This window comes from Cucumis sativus, chromosome 3 (genome assembly GCF_000004075.3).
Source record: "Cucumis sativus cultivar 9930 chromosome 3, Cucumber_9930_V3, whole genome shotgun sequence".
NCBI classification, from domain to species: Eukaryota; Viridiplantae; Streptophyta; class Magnoliopsida; order Cucurbitales; family Cucurbitaceae; genus Cucumis; species Cucumis sativus.
In genome coordinates, this window is record NC_026657.2 from 39,493,643 (window position 1) to 39,516,484 (window position 22,842).

The 22,842-nt window shown below is 32.9% G+C and overlaps 4 protein-coding genes across 6 annotated transcripts; 2 read left to right on the forward strand and 2 right to left on the reverse strand.

The window, feature by feature from the left end:
- Positions 1-4,897: 4,897 nt before the first annotated feature.
- LOC101221436 (amino acid permease 6) lies at positions 4,898-10,301 on the forward strand. The gene is made up of 7 exons (XM_004136189.3): positions 4,898-5,071; positions 5,171-5,404; positions 5,490-5,583; positions 6,226-6,440; positions 6,560-6,702; positions 9,144-9,371; positions 9,696-10,301. Exons 1-7 carry the CDS (start codon positions 4,972-4,974, stop codon positions 10,113-10,115), a joined length of 1,434 nt encoding a protein of 477 aa, XP_004136237.1. The 5' UTR covers positions 4,898-4,971; the 3' UTR covers positions 10,116-10,301.
- LOC101221201 (KH domain-containing protein HEN4) lies at positions 10,284-15,516 on the reverse strand. Of its 3 annotated transcripts, none has more exons than XM_004136188.3 (9): positions 15,371-15,516; positions 14,244-14,977; positions 12,952-13,413; positions 12,579-12,833; positions 12,058-12,381; positions 11,707-11,780; positions 11,517-11,628; positions 10,766-10,923; positions 10,284-10,658 (listed from the first exon to the last, which is right to left on the reverse strand). In XM_004136188.3, the coding sequence occupies exons 2-8, from the start codon at positions 14,952-14,954 to the stop codon at positions 10,780-10,782; spliced, it is 2,082 nt and encodes a 693-aa protein (XP_004136236.1). In that variant the 5' UTR covers positions 14,955-14,977; positions 15,371-15,516; the 3' UTR covers positions 10,284-10,658; positions 10,766-10,779. The 3 variants fall into 3 exon arrangements, with proteins under 3 accessions (XP_004136236.1, XP_011652608.1, XP_031737869.1); XM_011654306.2 differs by having other exon boundaries at positions 14,244-15,017; positions 15,371-15,496; XM_031882009.1 differs by having other exon boundaries at positions 14,244-14,962; positions 15,371-15,485.
- A 1,216-nt stretch (positions 15,517-16,732) lies between these two features.
- Positions 16,733-17,053, reverse strand: LOC105435144 (50S ribosomal protein 6, chloroplastic). The gene has a single exon (XM_011654584.1). The coding sequence runs from the start codon at positions 17,051-17,053 to the stop codon at positions 16,733-16,735; it is 321 nt and encodes a 106-aa protein (XP_011652886.1).
- Positions 17,054-20,335: 3,282 nt separating this feature from the next.
- Positions 20,336-22,776, forward strand: LOC101220969. Its single transcript, XM_004136187.3, has 2 exons — positions 20,336-21,327; positions 21,682-22,776. The coding sequence occupies exons 1-2, from the start codon at positions 20,708-20,710 to the stop codon at positions 22,394-22,396; spliced, it is 1,335 nt and encodes a 444-aa protein (XP_004136235.1). The 5' UTR covers positions 20,336-20,707; the 3' UTR covers positions 22,397-22,776.
- The last annotated feature ends 66 nt before the right edge of the window (positions 22,777-22,842 follow it).

Here is a 22,842-nt window from a genome sequence, read left to right on the forward strand (position 1 = left end):
AGTGAAGTTGGAAAATTAGAGGCTAAGATAAGGCGGGTAAAAACGTGACATTGAAGTTTGTATTGTAAATGGAATATTATTTATTATGGTTTGTGATTTGTGAATTAATAAAGGAAAAGAAAAGAGAGATCAAAAGGAAATTAAATATTAAAGTTATGTGCATGGCATCTCTATTTTTATATAAAGCATCTTATTATTAATTAATATTACAAAAATGAGATAAATAGCTCAACTATTTATCCTATTGTTTTCTTATATATAAAATGTAATTCAATAATTGTAAAAAGTAAAGTTGGGAGTTGTAAATTAAAAGTAATTAATAAATGGCTCTCTATCTAATGAAATGGTTGACTCCAAATTTACCCTACTGATCTTCATCTCAAATAATATTCAAATTGAAACACATTAAATCAATCAATCAATAGAAATATATAATATTAGTACCAAAATAAGAAATGAAAAAGTTTGGCATACTTTACACGTATGAGATCAGGTTCTCATCAAAGATTCTCAATCCCAATATGGCCGAAACCGAAAGAACTATGGGTAAACCCTGCACTGCATGCCGTTCTCTCCTTTAAAGGACGCTTATTGTTATTATTATTATACATTCACAAATATTCCATCTCCCTTTTCATGGGATGGATGGATGATGGACTTTCCCAAAAGGAGTTCGATTAGGATGGAAATTTGTAATTAAACCATGGAAACCTGGGGGGGTTTACGGTATAGTTCTGCTCGAAGCACGTACAAGAGGGCAACTAGTTATATATATAACCACCCTACCTCTTCTGTTCTGATATGCTTTCTTCTCTTTCACCCATTTGTGTCTAAGATTCCCCCACTGCTGCCCCCCCGTGGGAATCATTAATCAAATCAAAGAAGAATAATTGGGAGAGCGTGTGATTATTTCATCCCTTATGTTAATTAAGCCTTGGGACTGAAAGAGCTGATTCATGAGGTGCAACAACGACATCAATCACTGGGACATCAGCTTTCATTAAAGCCGATGAACGTACGTCTGGCAGAGAGTACAAACTTCAAGATAAGCATACACAACACTGACTTCTCTACGGGGAGGAAAGGAAGGAGTTGAGTTGCCTTCATTCTATATATGCTTTTCTAATTAACTCTTATGTATATATTATTAATATTCTTCAAATAATTTTGCTATATTTTTGTAAATATTTGTATAGGTTTGCTTTAAAATTATTGATATTATTAATATGAGAAAGGTGATGTAATTATTTGGAAAATAGTGGAGAAAAGATGTAGCAAAGGGACATGGGAGTGTGCGTAGGCACGACACATGTTTTGTGTATAATATAAAAAACCATTATACATTATATTATTCTTTTCTTTCTCATTAATTCTTACTTTTCTTTTCTTTTCTTTTTGAAATAAAGGAAAATAAAATAGTTATATTATATCACTTTTTTTTTTATATATAATAATGATGAATTAAATAGGATTAAGATTCTTCGGAAATAAAACTATAGTTTGAATATTAATTATGTCTATTTAACAGTTTTTGACTATAGACCCATGCATGCATGTAACACACAATCTATATATATCTCATAACATATTAATTGAACTGAAGTTTATTTAATAAATGCGTGACGTCTTTTCCTCTACAAATAATATAGGGTAGGGATAACATGTTATTACTTATTAACATATATTAAATAAGAGCATATATATATATATATATGTACATGGTGGCATTATAAAAATTTGATACATAACCTAGATTTAGCAATTTCTTTTATATTTAACTTTTTCTCGTAATTCTAAATTTAGTCTATCGTTGAAAAACTTATATGATATCAATCTATCAATATTACACTTTAATTAGGTGAAAAATTAAAGTCTATTAATTAGACGTCGTCATTAACACCATTCTACTAGTAATAGACTTTGATCTTGGATTCTCGTTTATAATGGATTGATTTGTCATTAGATGTAACACTGAGAATTCTAAAACCAAATAATCGATTTGCCATGCCAATTTGTCAATGATAGATTATTGATTTGTCGTATATGATTGAGATTCTAGACATTTCATTTCTATCGAATTTCATAAATTATATTCTATCAATGATAAAATATATATATTAATAAATTTAGATTTTACTATATTATTAGGATCCATGGCACAAATTAGTAATCTTATACAAGTTAATATTTTATCAATTATATAGCATGATGATTAGCTCTCCTAATTCTTTTCTACCAATGATTTGAAACAATGGGTAGCTAAAACTTTCCATAGTCTTTTTTTTTTATATATACAATAGAATTATAATAAATATTGTAATGAACGAGTTGTCTACCCTTCATCTAATGTGTCATAGCAAAATATAAAGCATGTGCATGTAATCTATCGATTATAATAGACTTTAATAAACTACATGCATTCTAATTAAATATTTATTATTGATGAATGTCTATCATTAACCGTCTTCAATGAAAATAGATATATAGTCAATTACTAATGTATCTTAGTTTTAATCTCTATATTAAAAATATTCTTTTTATATTTTATAGATTTTAATAAAATGACAAAAAAATCTAGTCTCTAGCAAGAAAATAATTATTCAATTTACCATTTTTATATTAATTAAAAAGATTATCTGAGCCATATTTATCCAATTCATAAAATTAATAATTTCTTTTGGTGCACTTTGGGCACAAATCATTCGAAACATGACCTTATCTCTAGAGGGCCGAATTTTATTTTGTTGCTATCATCATATATATATATATATCTTCTTCATGCTTTACCACGTATCTATCGATAATATTTATATTGATTAATTAAATTCTTGTTTATCTAAATGAAGTATGTTTAAAAATAATAAAATAAATTAAAATATTTATAAAATATAGCAAAATTTTGGATTTGATCAATAATAGTCTTTTATTATTATAGTATATCATTAACTATTAATGGTAGAATGTACTGTAGATCGTAAATATTTTAAAATTTTTGTTATTTTTGAGAATTTTTCTATCGAAAAGATCATATTATCAAACTTTTTCTTCCTAATTATTAATAATTCAACTCATATTTTCTAACAATTAATTTGTCTCACATCCCCATCTCACTTTCTTTATTTTCCTGAGAAAGGTACAACATAGTGTATATATATCTTTGCTTATAATTCTCCACTTTTGTTGAAACATTTTTCACCTAAATTACATAATCAGTAAGAATATGTAGATTACAAAGCAAAGAACTTAATTAAGAGAATTAATCCTTTTGATTAATTAATTAATCTTTCTCTTTAAGTGTTTGTATTAAAAAAATGTAAAAATTAATGTAATAAAAGTATTCCAAATTTCATGGCAGAATCAGTGGGAGTCTTAGAGAAGAGGGTAATTACAAATATTATTCTTTGTAAACAAGTCGGCTTTTAGTCGGTCGGTGCTTTTCATAAAGTTAGATATATATATATAAGTTCAAAATCTACCTTTATTTAATAACCATTCAATATATGTAGGTTAACTTATTATAGATATATTCTTCAATTTAATTATAACTATAGATCATGATTCATCATATATGTTTTATTCGTGCATTCATTTTCTTCAACTATTACAAGTATTTATTTTAGGTTAGTTAATACGTAACTCGATTGATCTCACAAAGTCAATCGACTTAAAGGATTCGTTGAACTTTATGCTTTATGTTATACTATTTCCAACGTTTTTTTTGTGTATCGAAAGAACCTTGATTTCTTGTAGTGTTATAGCTGTCATAATATCAAAGTTTCTAATTCACTTATTAATAAATCTATCTCCATGTTCCCTTTAGTTTCAAGTTCAAGTCTTACTATTTTATCGTTCTTTGCAGTTTTCAGTCTTTTTTATTGTAATTTTCTCGTGACTTTGATTCTCATCGTTATTTTCCAATCTAAATACAAACTCTTTTTTGTTCATAAATTTAGAGGGAAAAGTATGTTATTTTAGGTTATTTAGACAAAAGAGAAATAAGTAAGGGATTAGAATGTAATTTTTTAAAAAAGGAAAAAATATTATTATTGAGAATTTAACTCAAATACTCAAACTTGAAAATACCCATTCAAAAAAGGAATTCCATGTATCTAATGATCATATGGAATCTTGTCACCAAATCAACCCATTAAAACAAAACATTGAAAAATAAGTGAAATTGATCATATATATATATATATATATAAAGAGAGAGAATGGAATTGGGAGAAAAATAAAAGTGAAATAATTAGAAATGGATGGAGGAAAACAAAAATGTCTTTTCAAAAGTGGGGAGTCCTCATTTGAGAAAATAAGTAAAATTGAAGGGGGTTTTCAGCAAATTCAAAAGAACAAACATATCCACCATTGATGGTGCACCACATTTTATATCTCCATCTCTCTCATAAATAATAATCAAACTGTTCCACTACACACAACACACTCAATTCTCAACCAACAACCTCTATAATCTATATATACATATATATATATAAACTCTTTTATTTTTTTATTTATTTATTGATCCTCCAAAAAAAATTAATTAAGTCTTAGTCTTTACTTTATTTTCCATTCTAGCTAATTATTACTAATGTGTGTACGTTATTTATTTTGAAATATATAAATACATATAAGTGCTTCACAATCCAAAACTATATTGTTATTATATTTTTAAACATAGATTCCACATTAATATTATTAACAGCCAAATAACTTAACACGTCTATGAAAATTAAAAGAGAAAGTAGGTCTCATTTATTCTTTCAATATCTTTTCTTACTTACCAGAATTCCCTTGTTTGACTTGGATTCTACTTTTTTTTTTTTTTCTCTCTAACCCTAAATTTATTTCTATAATAAAAAATAAAAAAACCTTTTTGCTTCCTATATTTATCATACTTCTCTCCCCCCTTCACTTCCAACACAAAATCCATCTTTTTCTCTATACCCAACCAACAAACAAAATCCCTCCAAAATGCCTGCACATCCCTTCCCTAAGAGCTCCATGTACCTTGATCAAAACCCCGAGGCTGCCCTCAAGAACTTTGACGACGATGGTCGACAGAAACGAACAGGTAAATTGAACACTAGGTAGCTTAGTTTGTTTGTTAATTAATTAATGTCTTATCTACTCAACTAATATGTGTTTGTTACGGAATAATAATAATATGAAGGGACATGGGTTACTGCGAGTGCGCATATAATAACAGCGGTCATAGGGTCAGGGGTTCTATCATTGGCGTGGGCGATAGCGCAGCTCGGTTGGGTGGCTGGACCAGCTGTTTTGGTGGCGTTCTCTATGATTACATATTTAACAGCCACTCTTTTGGCTGATTGTTATAGATCTCCAGACCCTGTTACTGGAAAACGAAACTATACTTATATGGATGTTGTCAAGGCTCACTTAGGTAATTTAACTCAAGCTAGTATTTTTTTTTTCTTTTCTTTTTGAAGTTTTGTTGGGTTTTTAATTACTTGATGCTACTGCTGCAGGAGGTAACAATGTTAAATTTTGTGGGTTGGCTCAATATGGTAATTTAGTTGGTGTTAGCATTGGTTACACCATTACTGCCTCCATTAGCATGGTGTAAGTCTTACCTTCTCTATCACTATTCACATATGATTTGGGTACATCTTGATCGAATTTGTTTATTTATTTGTTGTTATTATTATTATGGAGCTAGTCTAGTCAAAGTTATGTGAAAAAGGAAAAGGAATATGTTATGTTAAGATCTAATTTATTAATTTCTTTTGGTTATATTACAATTAGATGTGCTGTAAAGATACGTACAACTCATAATGTACACGTTTTATTTTCTTTTTTCATAATTTTTTTTACCATTTGACTAATGAAAAAACACTACCATTTGTTGTATATTTATGGCTGCTTTTTGGAAAAAAGCAGAAAAAAATCTCTCCTTTTAGAGATTTATTATTCTAAACTAACTTTTTTTTTTCTCTTTTTCATACTCTTTTTATTTTTTTTTTCTCGTATATCGAAAGTCAAACTACTTGGCTTTAAATTGGTATTAAAGCTTTGTTGGGTTTTGTTTCAAATATTAATTCTCATTTCTGACTTTTTCCTTTTTCCAATTATTCTATTTTCATGTTTTATTTAGTAAAACTGTAAATGTTTATGATTGTGTTTAACTTAAAAGAATGAAATTTTGTTTATTATAGATGGAATGTGTTATTGAAATAAGGAGTTTTTTTTAATATATGAAAACAGAGCAGTGAAAAGATCGAACTGTTTCCACAAATATGGACATGAGGCAGATTGCAACCCTTCCCAATATCCCTTCATGATAATATATGCAGCCATACAACTTATACTTAGCCAAATCCCTAACTTCCACAAGCTCTCGTTCCTCTCGATTATCGCTGCTGTCATGTCTTTCGCGTATGCTGCCATCGGCGTTGGACTTTCCATTGCAAGAGTTGTAGGTACATATATATATATATATTTATACATGCATGCATACATACATACATATATATATATATTAGTGTTATTTCGTCTTTTTAACATAACTTTTGTGTTGTATATTTTGGCGAATATGAAGGTGATGGACATGCACGGACGACCTTGACAGGGGCAACGATTGGTGTTGACGTCACGGGACAAGAGAAGATTTTTAAGGCATTCCAAGCTCTTGGAGATATTGCCTTTGCTTATTCGTACTCTATGGTTCTAGTCGAAATACAGGTACCTTCTATATATCAATCTAATCATATTCCTACTCCCATAAAAGTACTTCCATTTACTATCATTAAGAATCTTTCCTATCACTATTTAATTATACATACAATTTTACCTCTAAACAAAGATTTAGTATGATTTTGAAATATCAATTATCCACTTAGTTGTTAAATAACTTAATTACACCTTTTGATGAACTTTCGAAACACAAAATTTAAAATTTAAATTTATATCTAAACGAATCGATTGATTTTTAAGATTTTTTTAAATATATCATACACAAACATCGAATTTGAAGGATTGAGCTTGTAACTTATTTAGTAGAAATCTCTCTCTATATATATTTTGTATTCCTCAATATTGGTGGTGAATATTATAGCTCATGTCATTTTCTCATTGCTCCTTTGATTTATCTTTATTATTACTTTTTTCCCTTTTAACTTCCACTTTTTAAAAAGGATTAATTTACAAAGAAAAAAGAGTCCTTTTGTTTAGTTATAATAAGATAAAGAATTGAAACTTCAACCATAATCTAAAGAAGAATTTATAACATAAAAATAAAAAAAAGGAAAAAGGCAGATTCTCCTTTTGAATGGGAAGAAAAAAGGAAAAAAAAAATAGCACAAAAAGAGTGAACAAAAATGAAAGAAAGAAAAAGAACAATATAGTTGTGGGGACGATTAATGTTGAATTGAAAAATCAAAGAATAATGTCTAAAAAATACATGAAAGAGAGTGCATAAACAATAACAAAAAAACAAATAACACTCTTTTCTCTACTTTCTTCTTCTTCTTATTATCACTTTAAAATAAATAAAAAGTCCAAAAAACTTGAATAGTAAAGGCATAGGACAACGTCAAAGAGTTGTTAAGTAATTATCACTAGTTCATCTTCACCTTCGTCGTGATATTGACTTAACATCTTTTTGATACAATCATAAAACACTCAGCGTACATCACAAAGTTTAAACTTGATTTAAGATTATTGTATCTTTTAAAATAAAATTTTAAAACCGTCATACTTGGAAAAGTAGGGTTTTAATTTGGAACTACATACTTCTTAGATGAAGGAGAAAAATAGCTTTTCTAAAAAGTAATGATAAACATGGTATATAATTAAGATTTTGAAAGATTAAATATTAGTTAATAGAAGTTAATATGATACCCATTTCAAGATAGAAATGAGCATATTTATAAAAGCTAATTTTAACGGTTTATATTTGTTTTATTCACTTCAAAGTTCAAACCCTTTTAAAAGCAACTCCTCAAGATGATTTTTTAAATTAATGTTTTTGAGTCACGAGACCTATGTATTGATGATGGTGGACATAGCAATCCCTAAAGTTATTTGGGATTAAAATATATGTGTAGGCTCAAATAATGACATGACATTGGTTTGAAATTTAGTTCATAAATGGTATATGTGACCCAGGAATGGTGTAGCCCATAATTTATTGGCACTCACTTACCGACAAAACTAAGTTTTTTTTTCTTAGTTAGGTTTCCATCTTTCTTTGTTTTCACGGAGAAAGAAAATAATACTTACACATCGTTTATCTTTGTGCATCTCTTCTTATCAATTACATTAAAAAAAATTCTCAGTAATCAAATATTTCTAAAAGAAAAGAGAAAATAAAATCAATTGATAGTTGAACAACAATTTAGTGGAAGATACAAAGATGAGGAATACGAATACAATTCATTCTAAATATGTTTGTTTTAGAAGAAGAAAGAAACCTTTGAGGAGAAAGAAAAAGTTTGCAGTTTGCATTTATTTTTATTCTAAAAGGTTAAAATGCTGCTTTTTTCCAATAAAAACAAATAAATGATCAAAAGCTACCGATGAAAATCAGACACACACACACAAATATATACATATATTGGTAAAGTAGTGATATGTGTGAATGATTGAAAGGTAAAATAGGAAAATTGGAAGGGTGTTTGGATAAAGATTGTATTTGATAGAATTAGGGTTTGATTTGGATTCCTTATGGGCCATAGTTTAGAAATATTGTGAGGACCATATTCATTGTACTGTGAAGACCATCTTCACCACTCACAAAAATGGCTTCGATTCATCACAAAGTTTTTGTTTGTATTCGATTCGACGGTCCAACCAACTTCTTGCTGTGGAACCCTACATAACCCAATCTTTAAACTTTCAATTCAATACTTCCAATTCCCACCATTAAAATCTCCAGCTTTCCTCCTTGTAAACAAACACTGCTCAAACTGACACATGTTTACAATTTTGATGATGTTCCAACTCTTGTCTCTTTGTATCATTGGTGGGTAGGAGGGTTGTCCCCCATCCCACCATGCTTCCTGTCCTTTTCTTCATTTCTCAAACCTCCACACATTCACACAAACAAATACTCTATTTGAATTTACTAATGTAAGTAAGTAAACACACCAGCTCAAGGACTAATCTATATTGAAAAATTACAGGACACATTGAGATCAAGCCCAGCAGAAAACAAAGCAATGAAGAAGGCAAGTTTTGTAGGCATCACAACCACTAGTCTTTTTTACATACTATGTGGTTGTGTTGGATATGCAGCATTCGGAAACGATGCACCTGGAAATTTCCTTACTGGCTTCGGCTTCTACGAGCCCTTTTGGCTCATTGACTTTGCTAATGTCTGCATTGTTGTCCACCTAATTGGTGCTTACCAGGTGAAACCACTCGACCACATTCTCAATTATACAACGGGGTATTTTGTTTAACAACCAAATTCAGGGGGTCCCACTCGTAAAATAAGAAAACCCTGTTGCAAACGGTTATGGAAATGTATATATCATATGTAGGGATTTTCAATGCACCATCGATTTATGGATTTGTGCCTCTGGAATCTATGATCGACGATGGCATCGAAATTAACTACATTTTATACATTTTTGAACTCCCACACGAATGCCATCATTTAGGCTTGGCTTAATCTTGCTACTCCTATTAGCTTATGTTCTAAGTTTTCAAAATGAATACTATATAACATGCAGGTCTTCTGCCAACCATTTTATGGGTTTGTGGAAAAATGGTGCAACAAAAAGTGGCCAGAAAGCACATTCATAACAACAGAGCACACCATCAACTTACCTTTCAATGGAGAGTATCAGCTCAACTACTTCAGATTGATTTGGAGGACGATATATGTTATATTGACGGCTGTGGTAGCTATGATATTCCCATTCTTCAATGATTTCCTTGGATTGATTGGGGCAGCTTCATTTTGGCCATTGACTGTATACTTCCCCGTAGAGATGTACATAGCAAGGACTAAACTGCCAAGATTCTCTTCCACCTGGATCTGGTTGAAGACATTGAGCTGGGCCTGCTTGGTCATTTCACTCATCGCTGCTGTTGGATCCCTTCAAGGCTTGGCCCAAGATGTCAAGACATACAGACCCTTCAAAAGTTAGATTTGATTAGTAGAAAACTCTAGTACAATCTTAAAAACACCATCTGCAAGTAAATTATTGTCGAGTGAGTTTGAATTTATAAGTACTACTGAAATTTCAACAATGTTAGCAGACTCAACATCATGAAGAAATATATGTTTTAAAGGGAGGGGGGAAACAGCAATGCAATTTCACAATAAAAATCAATATCCTTGTGCAGCTACCATTATGATCCCCTTAAATACACATTTCTTTCTTTCTTTCTTTTTTGTTTGGGGAACACCTAAGTACATTTTTTGGAGTCGAGGAATCGGGATTTTCAAATGCTCACAAGTTTCACAAAAAATATGGCCATCATTAGGCTGTGTTTACATATATAGAGGTGAATATTGTCACAAGGCCGTAAACATTAAATATAATAAACTGCAGCTCCTGAGAGTATCAAATTTTCCAGATTATGGCAAAACTAACTGCCCCAAGTTGTATCAGCTGTTAATACTCGTCTGTGCAACATCCTTTCTCCAAAACAATCGGCCCAGAGATAAGAAAGTAGTCATCATATACCTACAATCAGAAATAGATTTCTACTAAGACCAAAGGAAACAGAACTTGCAAGTACATTGCCCTCGAGTTTAACGATATTTAGATAGCCAAATAAACTATATAGTTACCTGAATATAAAAAATCAACTTGACTCGGTCTCGCTGATTACAAAAGCTTGAATAAGACTTTGAGCAGCATGGGTCTGCTCTGGCGTTCCAGAAATTATAATCATAGTTTCGACGTCTCCCTGCTTTGGCTCGGTAATTGTAATTTTTGCATCAGAAATCTAGAAGACAAATGTGTCCTGTGAGATTGCTGTGGCTATGAAATAAATATCCAAGTTCCAATAGATTGCTAATTGGAGGGCTCCTTTCATACTTTTCATTTTAACACGACAAAATGTTTCTTCTTATTATAAAAATAGGTTACCAACTGGAACTTCATTTTAGAATGACCGCTTCTATATTCACCCTCATCTCCTTCAGAATCACTTTAAGGCAGTAATTCCATGTATAGAAAAGACTTAGAAAAGGCAACTAAAGCATACATGATATCCATCCCTGAATGGATGGGTACATTTTCAAGGTCCAAAAACATTAAAAAGAAAAAATGAATGAAGTCACGCTCGGCAAATAACTGATCTAGTGCACTTTTCCTTTTTTCTTTTCTTTTCTTTTCTCCTACCCTTTGTTTCTTATATTGATAGAAAAAATTCAAGTATGAAAGATACAACATCTACACAATGACATGAACTATTAATCATCAGTGTGTCCATTTCTCAAAATAATTCTGTAAGTAAATATGTAATATTCACAAAGCTTTTTGTTTCTTTTTCTTTTTTTCCTTTTAGATCTTAACTACAGTAATGAATGTTCATACCTGACGAATCTGTTTCAAACATTCCCCATTTTCTCCACAAATAACAGGGACAATGTTTCGAGGAACTACCACTTCAACAGTGGTGCTCGTAATAATAGCTGGACTATTTCCTCTGCATAATAAAATAAAATTAAACAATGATCTTCACAAGTGAGAAAAATTAATTAAAGTGAAAAAAAGAATAACAAACCCTCCAAATCCAGCAATTCTTCTATGGTGGGCTCCTGCAAAGTCTGACAAGCCAACACCACCTTCAACTAATCCCTGAAATACAATTCAGAGGAGAGTCTGAGATTATCCACATTAGAGAGCCATCTTATCAAAACAAACAAACAAAAATAATCAGAAAGCCGCATTCTTTACTTTGGATGATTTGTGAAGAAACTGTTGTGTACCTTATATTTCCAAGTATAAACCAAGAATACGAAGTACATTTGATAATATTAGACCAAGACAATAAGAAACGTAAAAGGAGACTTCTAAAAAATAATCACCGATATAAACACCCAAAACTAATTATTGAAAGACCAAAGTTAAATACCTGAGAGCTCCATGGTTTTCTATCAGATAACAGAGGAGCACCTGGCCTATGAAGAAAAGGAGGTCGATCGTCCCGCAAATCACTGAGTGAAGGAATGCCACTAAGAGCATCAAACTTGTGGAATGAGGGGCCTAAACTTGAATAGATTCCTGGAGGCGATAACTCTCTCCTTCCAAAATATGAAGGAAATGAAGGAAGTCTATCTATGAATGCAGGATTCGAATGACTATTAACTGATGGAAAAGCATCACGGAAAAAGTGATGCCTCAACCGAGTAGTAATCTGAAACATGGCATCTTGAACGGTTTCAGGCTCTCCATTTATCTGTCAGTAAAGTGACATGTAACTATGTCAGTAATATTTAAAGTTAGATGCAACAAAAACCAGATTATGAAGAACAGGTCAAATACCATACCTAAAATAAATGAAAACTACTTAGTATGAATCTGCAATGATTTAATCTTTATCAATTTATATCATCCTCTTACTATTAGTATGATATGTGAAACTGGTGAACAAACCTGAACCACTTCTTCATCCTCTCCAGCACACTTCGGAATCTGCTCCTTTCCTAAAATACGAATATATGCACCCGTCGACTTTCTCATTTCAGCTATGATGGAGCCACCTTTCCCAAGAAGACAGCCAATTTGATTGGAGGAAACAAGAAACCTAGCTACCAAGTTCTGCTCCTTGCTGTCTGCTGCAGCCTTGACAATCCTGGCCTGAACGCGAAAAACAGCATCTTGCACTGGTGATATTCTGTCATCTGGATGCTACAAAGTTCAATTGGTCTCAGAACATTAATGAAAAATAAGGATACTAACAGGTTTAATGAAGTGTTGGTAAAACAAAAAGCTCATCATTTGAATACTCAATGAACTATTACCCTACCGCAGGACCAGCTACAAGTATAATGCGATCTTCTGAGTCCAAGGCACCATCAACAACTTTGATGTCACAGCCCGTGTCTTGCTGAAGAGTCTTAACTATTGCTCCTCCTTTCCCAATCACATTTCCAACTCTCTCAGTTGGGCATAATAAACGGTAACTTAAAATTTCATGAGAAGGTTTGCTTCGACCAGGAATGCAGGCTTCATACTGTTTGGGAGCAAGAGACGGTGCACTGGAATGAAAATTCCCAACATCACGTGGCACAGAGTAAGGGCCTCCATGAGTATTAAAAGAACTACCCCGAGGAGATTCATGAGCCCTAGAGAGAGACTGTCCAGAAGAACGTGATGACTGTGCAGCATTGCTTGAGGCGACAGGATCTTTATCATTGGGTGGATTTTCAATTAGCTGCTGAAAAACAAGTTCAAGAGCTTTCTTCACCACATCAATTCCTCCACTAATCTGCATCCGTAGCATCAAAATAGAAGTGTAAATAAAAATAAGGCACGAGAAACTGAACAAATCTTTTGTGTTAGGTGTTGCCCAAGAAATCCAAGACACAGAATTATGGACCTTACAATAACCAAGGTATGTCACCTCCTTAAACCACTAATTTTCTCCAATGACAGACAATATGAGATCAATAATTGAACAGTTTCCAAACTCCAAAACTGTGGTTGTGGAAGGACCGAAAGTCAGACAATAGTATTCCAAAAAATGCTTTAGTTCTTGTTTCTTTTCAGGTCATCATTTTCTTGTTACATGCTAGGGGCGTGTATGAGGGATAAAAATTAAAATGCACAAACAGTAGATAGTATTCTCTAAACAAATCATGTCATTGGATCTAATGACTATTCAACTAATGATATGAGTTGCAGCTGCCAATTTTAACTACCAGAAATGTGTAGACTAAGTTACAGAAAAGAGTTGTCTCTTAATCACACTAATTACCAAACTAGTATTAGTAAGCAAAAAATATTAACAGAAGCGAAGAAAATTCACAGTAGATCCCTTGTTAATAAAGCCAAATAACCACTTGAGTACTGCAAAAACTTTCCCACGTACCTAAACTTAAGAAAACGAGTTGACTAGAACTAAAAAGATGAAGAATCTTTCCAAAAAAGGAAGTAATTCCATAGATGATATGAAATTCCAAGCAATAACTATAAATAACATAAAAGGAGGATATGTTCAAAATAAAGGGAAAGGGTTGGAAAATATTTTCTTACAAACTATCAATTTATAAATTTTACAATTGTGATACACACAATAATCGTCCTCTCCAAAGTTACCTGGACTAGCTCAACATTGGTCGCCACAAACGGAGGAAGTTTATCCCTGGGAAGAATTCTAATTTGCGCTCCACTATCAGATGACATTTGTTTGACTACACTGCCACCCTTTCCCAATAGGCACCCAACTTGACTAGAAAGAACAAGCAATCTTAAGATAAATGTTGGCAGCTTATCACCTTCAACATCTGTCCCATCTGCCTCCGGTTCTTCATCAAAGATCTTCTCAGAAACAAGAAAGAGTGCTTTCCGCAACTGCGAATGAGTAACCTCCTTCTGTTTAGCATCTTCCACCGGAGGAGAATCTTTATCTTCCTTCTTTTTCAACTTGGCAATATCACCATCATTCTCCTCGACTTCAGAATTCTTGTTGTCTTCCTTACTCTTCTTTTCAGGGTTCACTTCAGTTTCTTGATTAGAGCCTCCAATTACTGCTATTCTCTCATCACATCCAGGGATAGTGTCCTCTACTCTGATTTCTACACCTGTTTCTTCACGAATTTTAGATAAACCATCCCCATCTCTACCTACAAGGCTGTCAATTCTGGAAACAGGAAAGAGGACACGAAAAACAGCATAACCAGGAGACAATTTGAAGGATTGATTTCGCCGCGAACGAGAACCTGATGACTTTTGCCACTTTCCTTTCCCATTAGACTTGACAGAGCTTCGATCACGTGATCTCTTTGAGGGAGTCAATGGAGCAGACATTCTTGATACTGACCCAGAAAAAACTGTTCCAAATTAATAAACCGATTACAACTTTGAAGCGTCCTGTACAAGAAAACGAGCAAGAACACAAACCCCAGGTGCATGTACAAAACACATTCGTCAAAACGAGAAAAATTGGCACCAAAAAAACAAAAAATAATAATAACCTATGGCCAAAAAACGAAGAAAATGTATGGCTAAGCTTCTGTTAGGAGGTAAGGGAATGCGAAAACCCACACAGACACACATAATATCCTCTTCCTTCCATCGTAATGAATTAAAAATACAAAGTTTTGATGAACGATTGGTGTTTGAATCTTCAATCATAGCAAAGTCTAAAATGTAGAGAGCCGGCTTAAGAAAGATAATGAAAAAATTGAAGAAGAGTAAGAATGTGGAGTACTAAAAGAACTTACAGTTATGTGATTCTCGGTGGACGGCCGCCACCTTCAATGGAAATTCCGGCAAAATGCTGCCATGTTTTTTAGCTCCGAGGAGTGCAAGAGGGTTGCGAAATCCCTAAACCACAGGTTTTTGAGTTTTGATACTTCACCGGGTCAAGTCGGGTTATGAAATAAACCCGACTGACCATATGATGCCACGTCGCATCTTTTACCATAAGGGTAGTTCGACCCGACCCTGATTTCAATAGCGGGTACCCGTTTCTTTTCTTGCCCTTTTTACTTTACTTTTTAAAATGTGAATTTTGGAGTTAAGTTTGTCAATAATTTAATTAAGAACACTATTTATTTAAGTTACATTTCGAAATCTCTTGTTTGCATCAAACTTTATAATTTATCTATAGCATGTAACTTTTTAAAACAAGAAAAAAAAGAATAATCAAATTTGAGAGAGAATACTCATTTGTTTGAACTATTGATTGTAAATCAACCATTAATTCAAAACTCTCCCTCCACAATTTTCTATATTTTTCAAAAATTGTTATCCTGACAATCTTTTATATTTTTAAAAAATTGTTATCCTCAATTATTGTTGATAAATAATTGCATACAATGTGATCAATTCTTTATAAGGTGACCTCACTTTTTGGCATTTTGAAGTCCTCTCACGTTATCGATCGTATTTGAATATTAATTTTGAAATGTCAAATTATAATAATAATTTACTACACCGAATTGGGGTGTGATAGTATTCTCCAACTGCAAAAATAAGGGATTAAGAGTTTGATTTTCTCTGAAGAAGAAAGTTGGGAGTAGAAATAACGTCCAACCAAACATATCATAGATTTCAAAATGTGGTTTTTACTTTTCGAATGCTTGTAGGATTTAAGAAATGTGACTTGTGTTTACAAGAATGGGAAAGTTGTTTGACATTCAAATTTGCATGGTCCAATTACGGATAATTGTTCTAATGGAAACACTAAAACGAATTCGCACTAGGAAAAACCAACGATAGTTAACGTTGTAGTGAATAATTGAAGAAATTGGGTAAATTTCATCGAATTGTTTCATGAGTTCTTTTGATTGAGTAGAATTAGATAGATTTTCTATTAATTTTAAACATGATTATTCTTTTTTTCTCAAATGCAGAAAGAACTAGGGTTCTACTCCGGAGCAAGAAGCAACAACATCCAATTCTTGGTTCAAACAAATCATTCGATGTGCAATTCGTTAAAGAAAACAGTTCCAGATACCATAATTAACAAAAATAGAGATTGAAAAACCACACAATTGTCTCAATAAAAGTTCAATCAAAATGTCGATGATACAAATGATAATACAGGAAAAACAAAAGAAAAAAGAGAAGAATTACTAGTGTTACTCGCTAGTAACCGGTGCTTGAGCAGACGAAGAAATCGAAGCTATCTCGACGTTTTCATCGCCGGAGACGGATGAAACCAAGGTCCAGTCTGGTGGAAGAGGCGGCAGAGGAGGATACACAGTCGGCTTACGACGAATGTCCCATGGCTGGGATTTCCGTGGCCTTGTTTTCATGTGATGTGCTGTCGCCTTCTTGTTGGGCCTCGACGAGCATTCAATCAGCAAATTTCCGGCGGAGCATGGAGCTGCTTTGCTTGCAGATGAGTTCAACAATGGCGGAACCGAAATCTTACAGCCCAAAAATGTGGAAATCGACATTGTTCCTTCGGAGCGAGAGCGTCAGAAAGGCAAATACAAACCGATCAAATGGGATTACATTCGTTATCTTCGTTTTCCTTTTTTTTTTTTCCCATTTCAGAATAATGTAAAAAATAGTTGGACTTTATTGGGCCATTTCCCTTAACTAGGCCCATGGGCTTTGTGTTGTTAACCATCCAATTCATAATATGAAAAAATATATATAATTGATGGCAATTTTAAGATTAATAATTAAGAATGGGAGGGGTTATAAAAAAAATGGTAAATATAGTAAAATCTGTCGGGTTTATAGACTCTAAAAATAGTTCCAAATTTAGCAATATACCAACATTTTAAAAAATTTACAAATTTAGCAATTATATTCAAAATAATTAAGTATATAAAAACATTTTAAAAATTTACAAATATAACAAAATTTGTCAAATTCTATCAGTGATAGAAGTTTATCGTTAATATATCATGTTACGAATATTGGTCTATCACTGATAAACCATACGAGTCTATCGACGATAGTTTTGCTATATTTACAATTTTTTTAAATGTTATTATATCGTTAATTATTATTCCTAAAATGACCATCAATTATAATTACCCTAAACGTTATTTTCAACAAAATAAACCAAAATATATTATATACAGTTACAGATATAGCAATTATCTTCAAAATAATTAAGTATAAAGCAACTTTTTAAAAAATTTGTAAATACATCAAAATCTATTAAAGTTTATCAACAATAAGAGTCTATAACTAATAAACGTATACCAACGATAAAAGTCTACTACTAATAGATTTTTACAATTTTTTTTTAATGTTGATATATAATTAATTATTATTTATAAAACCGTCACAAATTATAATTAACTAATATATAAAAACACAATTAGACCCTATTTACGTCGAACTATTATGTGTCTTTGTGTGTACCATGGATTTGTGTCTATGTGTATTACGACAGACACGAACATATAATCTATATTAATCTATCGTGATATTTTATTATATTTATAAGTTATTTTAAAAGTGTTGTTAAATAAAAATAAAAACTTGGGAGTTTAATTGTAAATATGATGTAATTTAAGGTTAGTTTGTGGAATAATTTTGGAAAAATCATATGGTCTACAATTTAAAATGTAAAACTGATTCCACTAGCATCATCAACTTGACACATGGATGAATTCTTTTGTCTCCTTTGCCAATTGCTTGGTTTGGTTTACAATAAATCTCAAGGAAGATATTTAGTCTTGTCACTACCAATGCTCAACGCTTTGCCAACACTCCCATAAATATATATTCTCTCATTTATTTTAAGTATTAACTTTCGATATAGTATGAAGTTGACAGTTTGAATCCTCGTGTCTCGTAAATGCCATACAAAAAAAGTTATATAGTGTTTAAACTATTTACGATACGATTATCATGTAATACGTGTTAGTAGTCAATAATTTATAGCTTTGGTTGTTGTTCTTTCGTTGCACTGCTTTCTTTGTATATCGATATTTAAAATTGAAATAATAGTACTTTAGTATAGTTTTCTAATTGGTTGTTACATTTGAATATGGTACACATTTATTATTACTTTTAAGTCTTCCGTCCGAAAGCATAAATATAAAAAATAAAGTATCTCTTTTATTTCATTTAATTTGGAAGGTCCTTTTCTTTTTATTTTTAGATCCATGACTTGTTCAATACCAAGTCGTCCTTTGTTTTTTGTTCCAATTAATCATGTATTATAATCAACAATGATTAAATATATAACAACATTTTAAAAATAATTATAATATTATTTTTTAAGTTTAGTAGCGATAGAAAAGTGGAAAACTTTAATAATTATAATGATTTAAAATTAGGGATTGTTTGGTATTTGGTATTTAAAGAATAAGTCTAAAAACATCAATTTACATATTTATATATCTTGATTTGTTAACTATTTGCTTTTTTCACATTTCGATATACCAAATTAAAATTTGAAAACTAAAAACCTACACATTCTAAATCTTGTTTTGATTGATTTTTTTATATGATATTAATTCACTTACATCAACCTAAATAAAAACTCGTCATAAATTCAATAACCAAAATTATAATTTTCTCTAAACTATTATTTCCACTCATGATATCATAGTGTTACCATGTAGGTTGAATTTTGGTTATTAATTTTATGACGAGTTTTTGTTTAATTCAAACAACTCTACGTTATCGTGGAACATTATTTATAAACTTAATTCAAATAGTTAGACTATTAAAAGTCTATACATTAATTTATAGTATCTAAAAATATTTGTTAGGAAAACTTTGAATATAATGTAAAGAATACAGTAGCAAACTGATTACAACTCAATTGGAAACACATACACTAAAGGAATAGTTATAACAAGATTTAGATATAGAAACAATAAAAATAAACTTAAAATAACCTAAAAGCTTTTCTATACTCAACCTATAATCGAGACACGCTTTTGATAAGTGTGGTCATGAAGACAATTATTCGCTCTATACGGCTTGCAACCAGACAACAATGATTATCTTAACATGATACATTAACTAACTTCAGTAGATTTTCAACCTCGAACTACTGGAATTTGTCAATACTCTTAGATACTTGCTCTAACAAAACAACAAACGAGAAAAAGGAATAAACAAGAGAACTCTTTAATTTTCGAATGAGATATAGCAAATGAAGAACAAAGTTATTACGTTAAATTTAGCTAAATTTAGTTTATTATTTGACTAAAATCAAATATATCTCATTCAAAAGAAAGAAACAAACAACACAAACTCATAAACCCATCATGGAGAAACAATAGTATATAGTACAAATAATTAACCTAACACAAGAAGAAGCAAAGAAATTTGGGATTTGTATTTAGTTAGAATGTGTGACGTCAGGAGCTCCAACTGGGCATCTGAGCTGTCAAATATAAATGAGGTGTAGGGTGTGATTGGATAAAAATTATATACAAATCCTACGGCCATCAACAAATCATCTCAATCCAACCATCAAAGGTTCAAAGCACGTGACCTCCACACGTGCGACTCCACGCCTGTATAATATTCACTTCTTTTATTTTGTTGGTTGATTTTAAATTTGAAAAGAGGAGAAGAGAAAAAGAGAGATTCTACGTTGGTGGACAGGGTGGCGTGCGAATGACGTGGCGTCGCGTGTATTTGGAAATGTAAGAGAGAAACGAAACCTGTGAGGGGCCCCAGGAGAATATAGGGATTAGGGTAAAGGGAGTTAGGAGCTGAGGGACGTGGCGTTATTAGAAATTAAATTGAGGCGGGGAAAAGCAAAATTAGAGGGACTCAATTGGCTTTTCCTTGACAGCCTGTTTACAGCTGTAAACCAATTCTTCTCTCTAAAAACTCTTTCTTCCTTCGCTTCTTCTTCTTCTTCTACTTCTTCTTCTACTTCTTCTCCATCCCTAACGTCTGTACTTTCTTCTACGAACAGTAATTGATTTTGCACTGTGATTAATTTCAGTTGATGTTAATGGGGTTTCTGAGTCTATGTAACGCGCCATTTTGCAGTTACTTCCAGGTTTTGTTTTCATGATTAAGACTTGTTGTTCAGGCGGATTTTACTCTTCGTTTCTTTTTGAGTTGGGGTTTTTTTTTTTTTTTTTTTTTTTAAGTGAAGTGTAGAGGGATTGTCCATGGATCCGTGTCCTTTTGTGCGTTTAACTGTTGGGAATCTTGCTCTTAAGGTTCCGGTAGCGTCTAAACCTGCTCGTTCGGTTGTTCATCCTTCTTCGTCTCCTTGTTTTTGTAAAATCAAGTTTAAGAAACTGCCGGTTCAAACGGTGGTTGTACCGTTTATTCAGGCGGGGAATCAGTTTCCGGATGGTCAAGTTCAGTCGACGGCGGCTACTTTTCATCTCAGTAAGGTTGATCTTGACAAGCTCGCCGGGAAATCTTTATTTGCTTCGAAACCATGCCTCAAAATTTCTATATACAGTGGGAGGAGAGGTACGACCTGCGGCATCGATTCTGGGAGGCTCTTGGGTAGAGTGTCTGTACCTTTGGATCTGACGGGAACTGAATCAAAGGCAACTGTGTTTCACAATGGATGGATTTCGGTGGGTAAAGACTCCAAGGATTCTTGTGCGCAGTTCCATTTGAACGTGAAGGCCGAACCCGACCCGAGGTTCGTATTTCAGTTCGACGGCGAGCCAGAATGTAGCCCACAAGTGTTTCAGATTCAGGGTAACATCAGGCAACCCGTTTTCACCTGCAAGTTCAGCTTTAGAACCGGCGACCGGACTCAAAGATGCAGGTTAGCTCAAAATTCTCTGTTAACCTTTGTTAGCTTTTCTTTTTCTTTATTTGTCGACTTGTTTTTTCAACTAGATTTTAGTTGCATTGTTCTTCAAGCTTGGTTCGTATCTATTATATTTTTTTGCTTGTATTCTTCGAATTTGAATGTTGGAAACGGGGATTCTGCTTTACTCTTTCCTTAATGAAAGATTAAAAGCTGAAAAGGGCAAGAAAAAGACAGATAATCACGGCTGTAAATGGGTATTATTCCATTTTTTGTTCTCTCAATGCTTCATTTACACTCAAATCCTCAACTTAATGTTGCTAATTTATGTAATTTTTACCAATTCTAACCGGGTTGAGTTCATTCCAGATCATTACCTACAGAATCTTCAAGGGGGTGGCTTAGTTCGTTTGGAAGCGAAAGGGAGAGACCAGGAAAGGAGCGAAAGGGTTGGTCAATCACCATCCACGACCTTTCCGGCTCACCCGTTGCCGCCGCTTCAATGGTCACACCCTTTGTTGCATCCCCAGGTTCCGACCGAGTCAGCCGGTCCAACCCTGGTTCATGGTTGATCCTTCGACCCGGAGACGACACATGGAAACCATGGGGCCGGTTGGAGGCGTGGCGGGAGCGCGGAGGATCAGACGGTTTAGGATACCGGTTCGAGCTAATTCCAGACACGAACGGCGGGATGAGCGCGGCAGGGATTGTACTGGCGGAGTCAGCTCTGAACATAAACAAAGGCGGAAAATTCTTGATCGACTTAGGTGGAAGCTCGAACGGGAGGTCGACGCCGGTGAACCCAATGTCGCCAGCGTGCAGCCCGAGAAGCAGTGGGGATTATGGGTACGGACTGTGGCCATATTGCGTGTATAGAGGGTTTGTAATGGGAGCTAGCGTTGAAGGGGAAGGGAAATGCAGCAAACCAAGAGTGGAGGTTGGAGTGCAGCACGTGAACTGCACGGAAGACGTGGCTGCATTTGTGGCATTAGCAGCGGCCATTGATCTTAGCATTGACGCTTGCAGGCTTTTCTCACACAAACTCAGGAAGGAACTTTGTCAGCCATTGGATCTTCTCGCTTGAGATTATTCCCTTTAATTTCTTCTTCGTTTTTTAATGCGTTTGGGTATTTGAGTGGCGCAATTTGTCGATGAATTTTTTATTCCATCGTCTTTGAGGGATTTGGGTTTATGCTAACTAAAGTATTGTACAGTTTGCTAGAGAGAAGAAAGAGAGTAGTAGAGACAGAGACAGAGCACTTTTTTTTTTTTTTGGGTTCTTCTTTTCTTTTTCTAAATAGTTGGTGTGACATTTGTCTGATTTCCATCTTTTTATTAAATGGGTTTGGTGAAGAACAGATAAAGGTTGGTTTTTGAAGATGAATTTTCAATATCTCTAACTTGACCTTCACATTTTTATGTAACTTTTGTTGTGATGAATGGAAGAATTATTATATACTTCAATTTTTTTTCTATCTCCTTTCAAATCGTTGAGCCATCAATAGATTTCGATTTCAAATTTGATTCTCT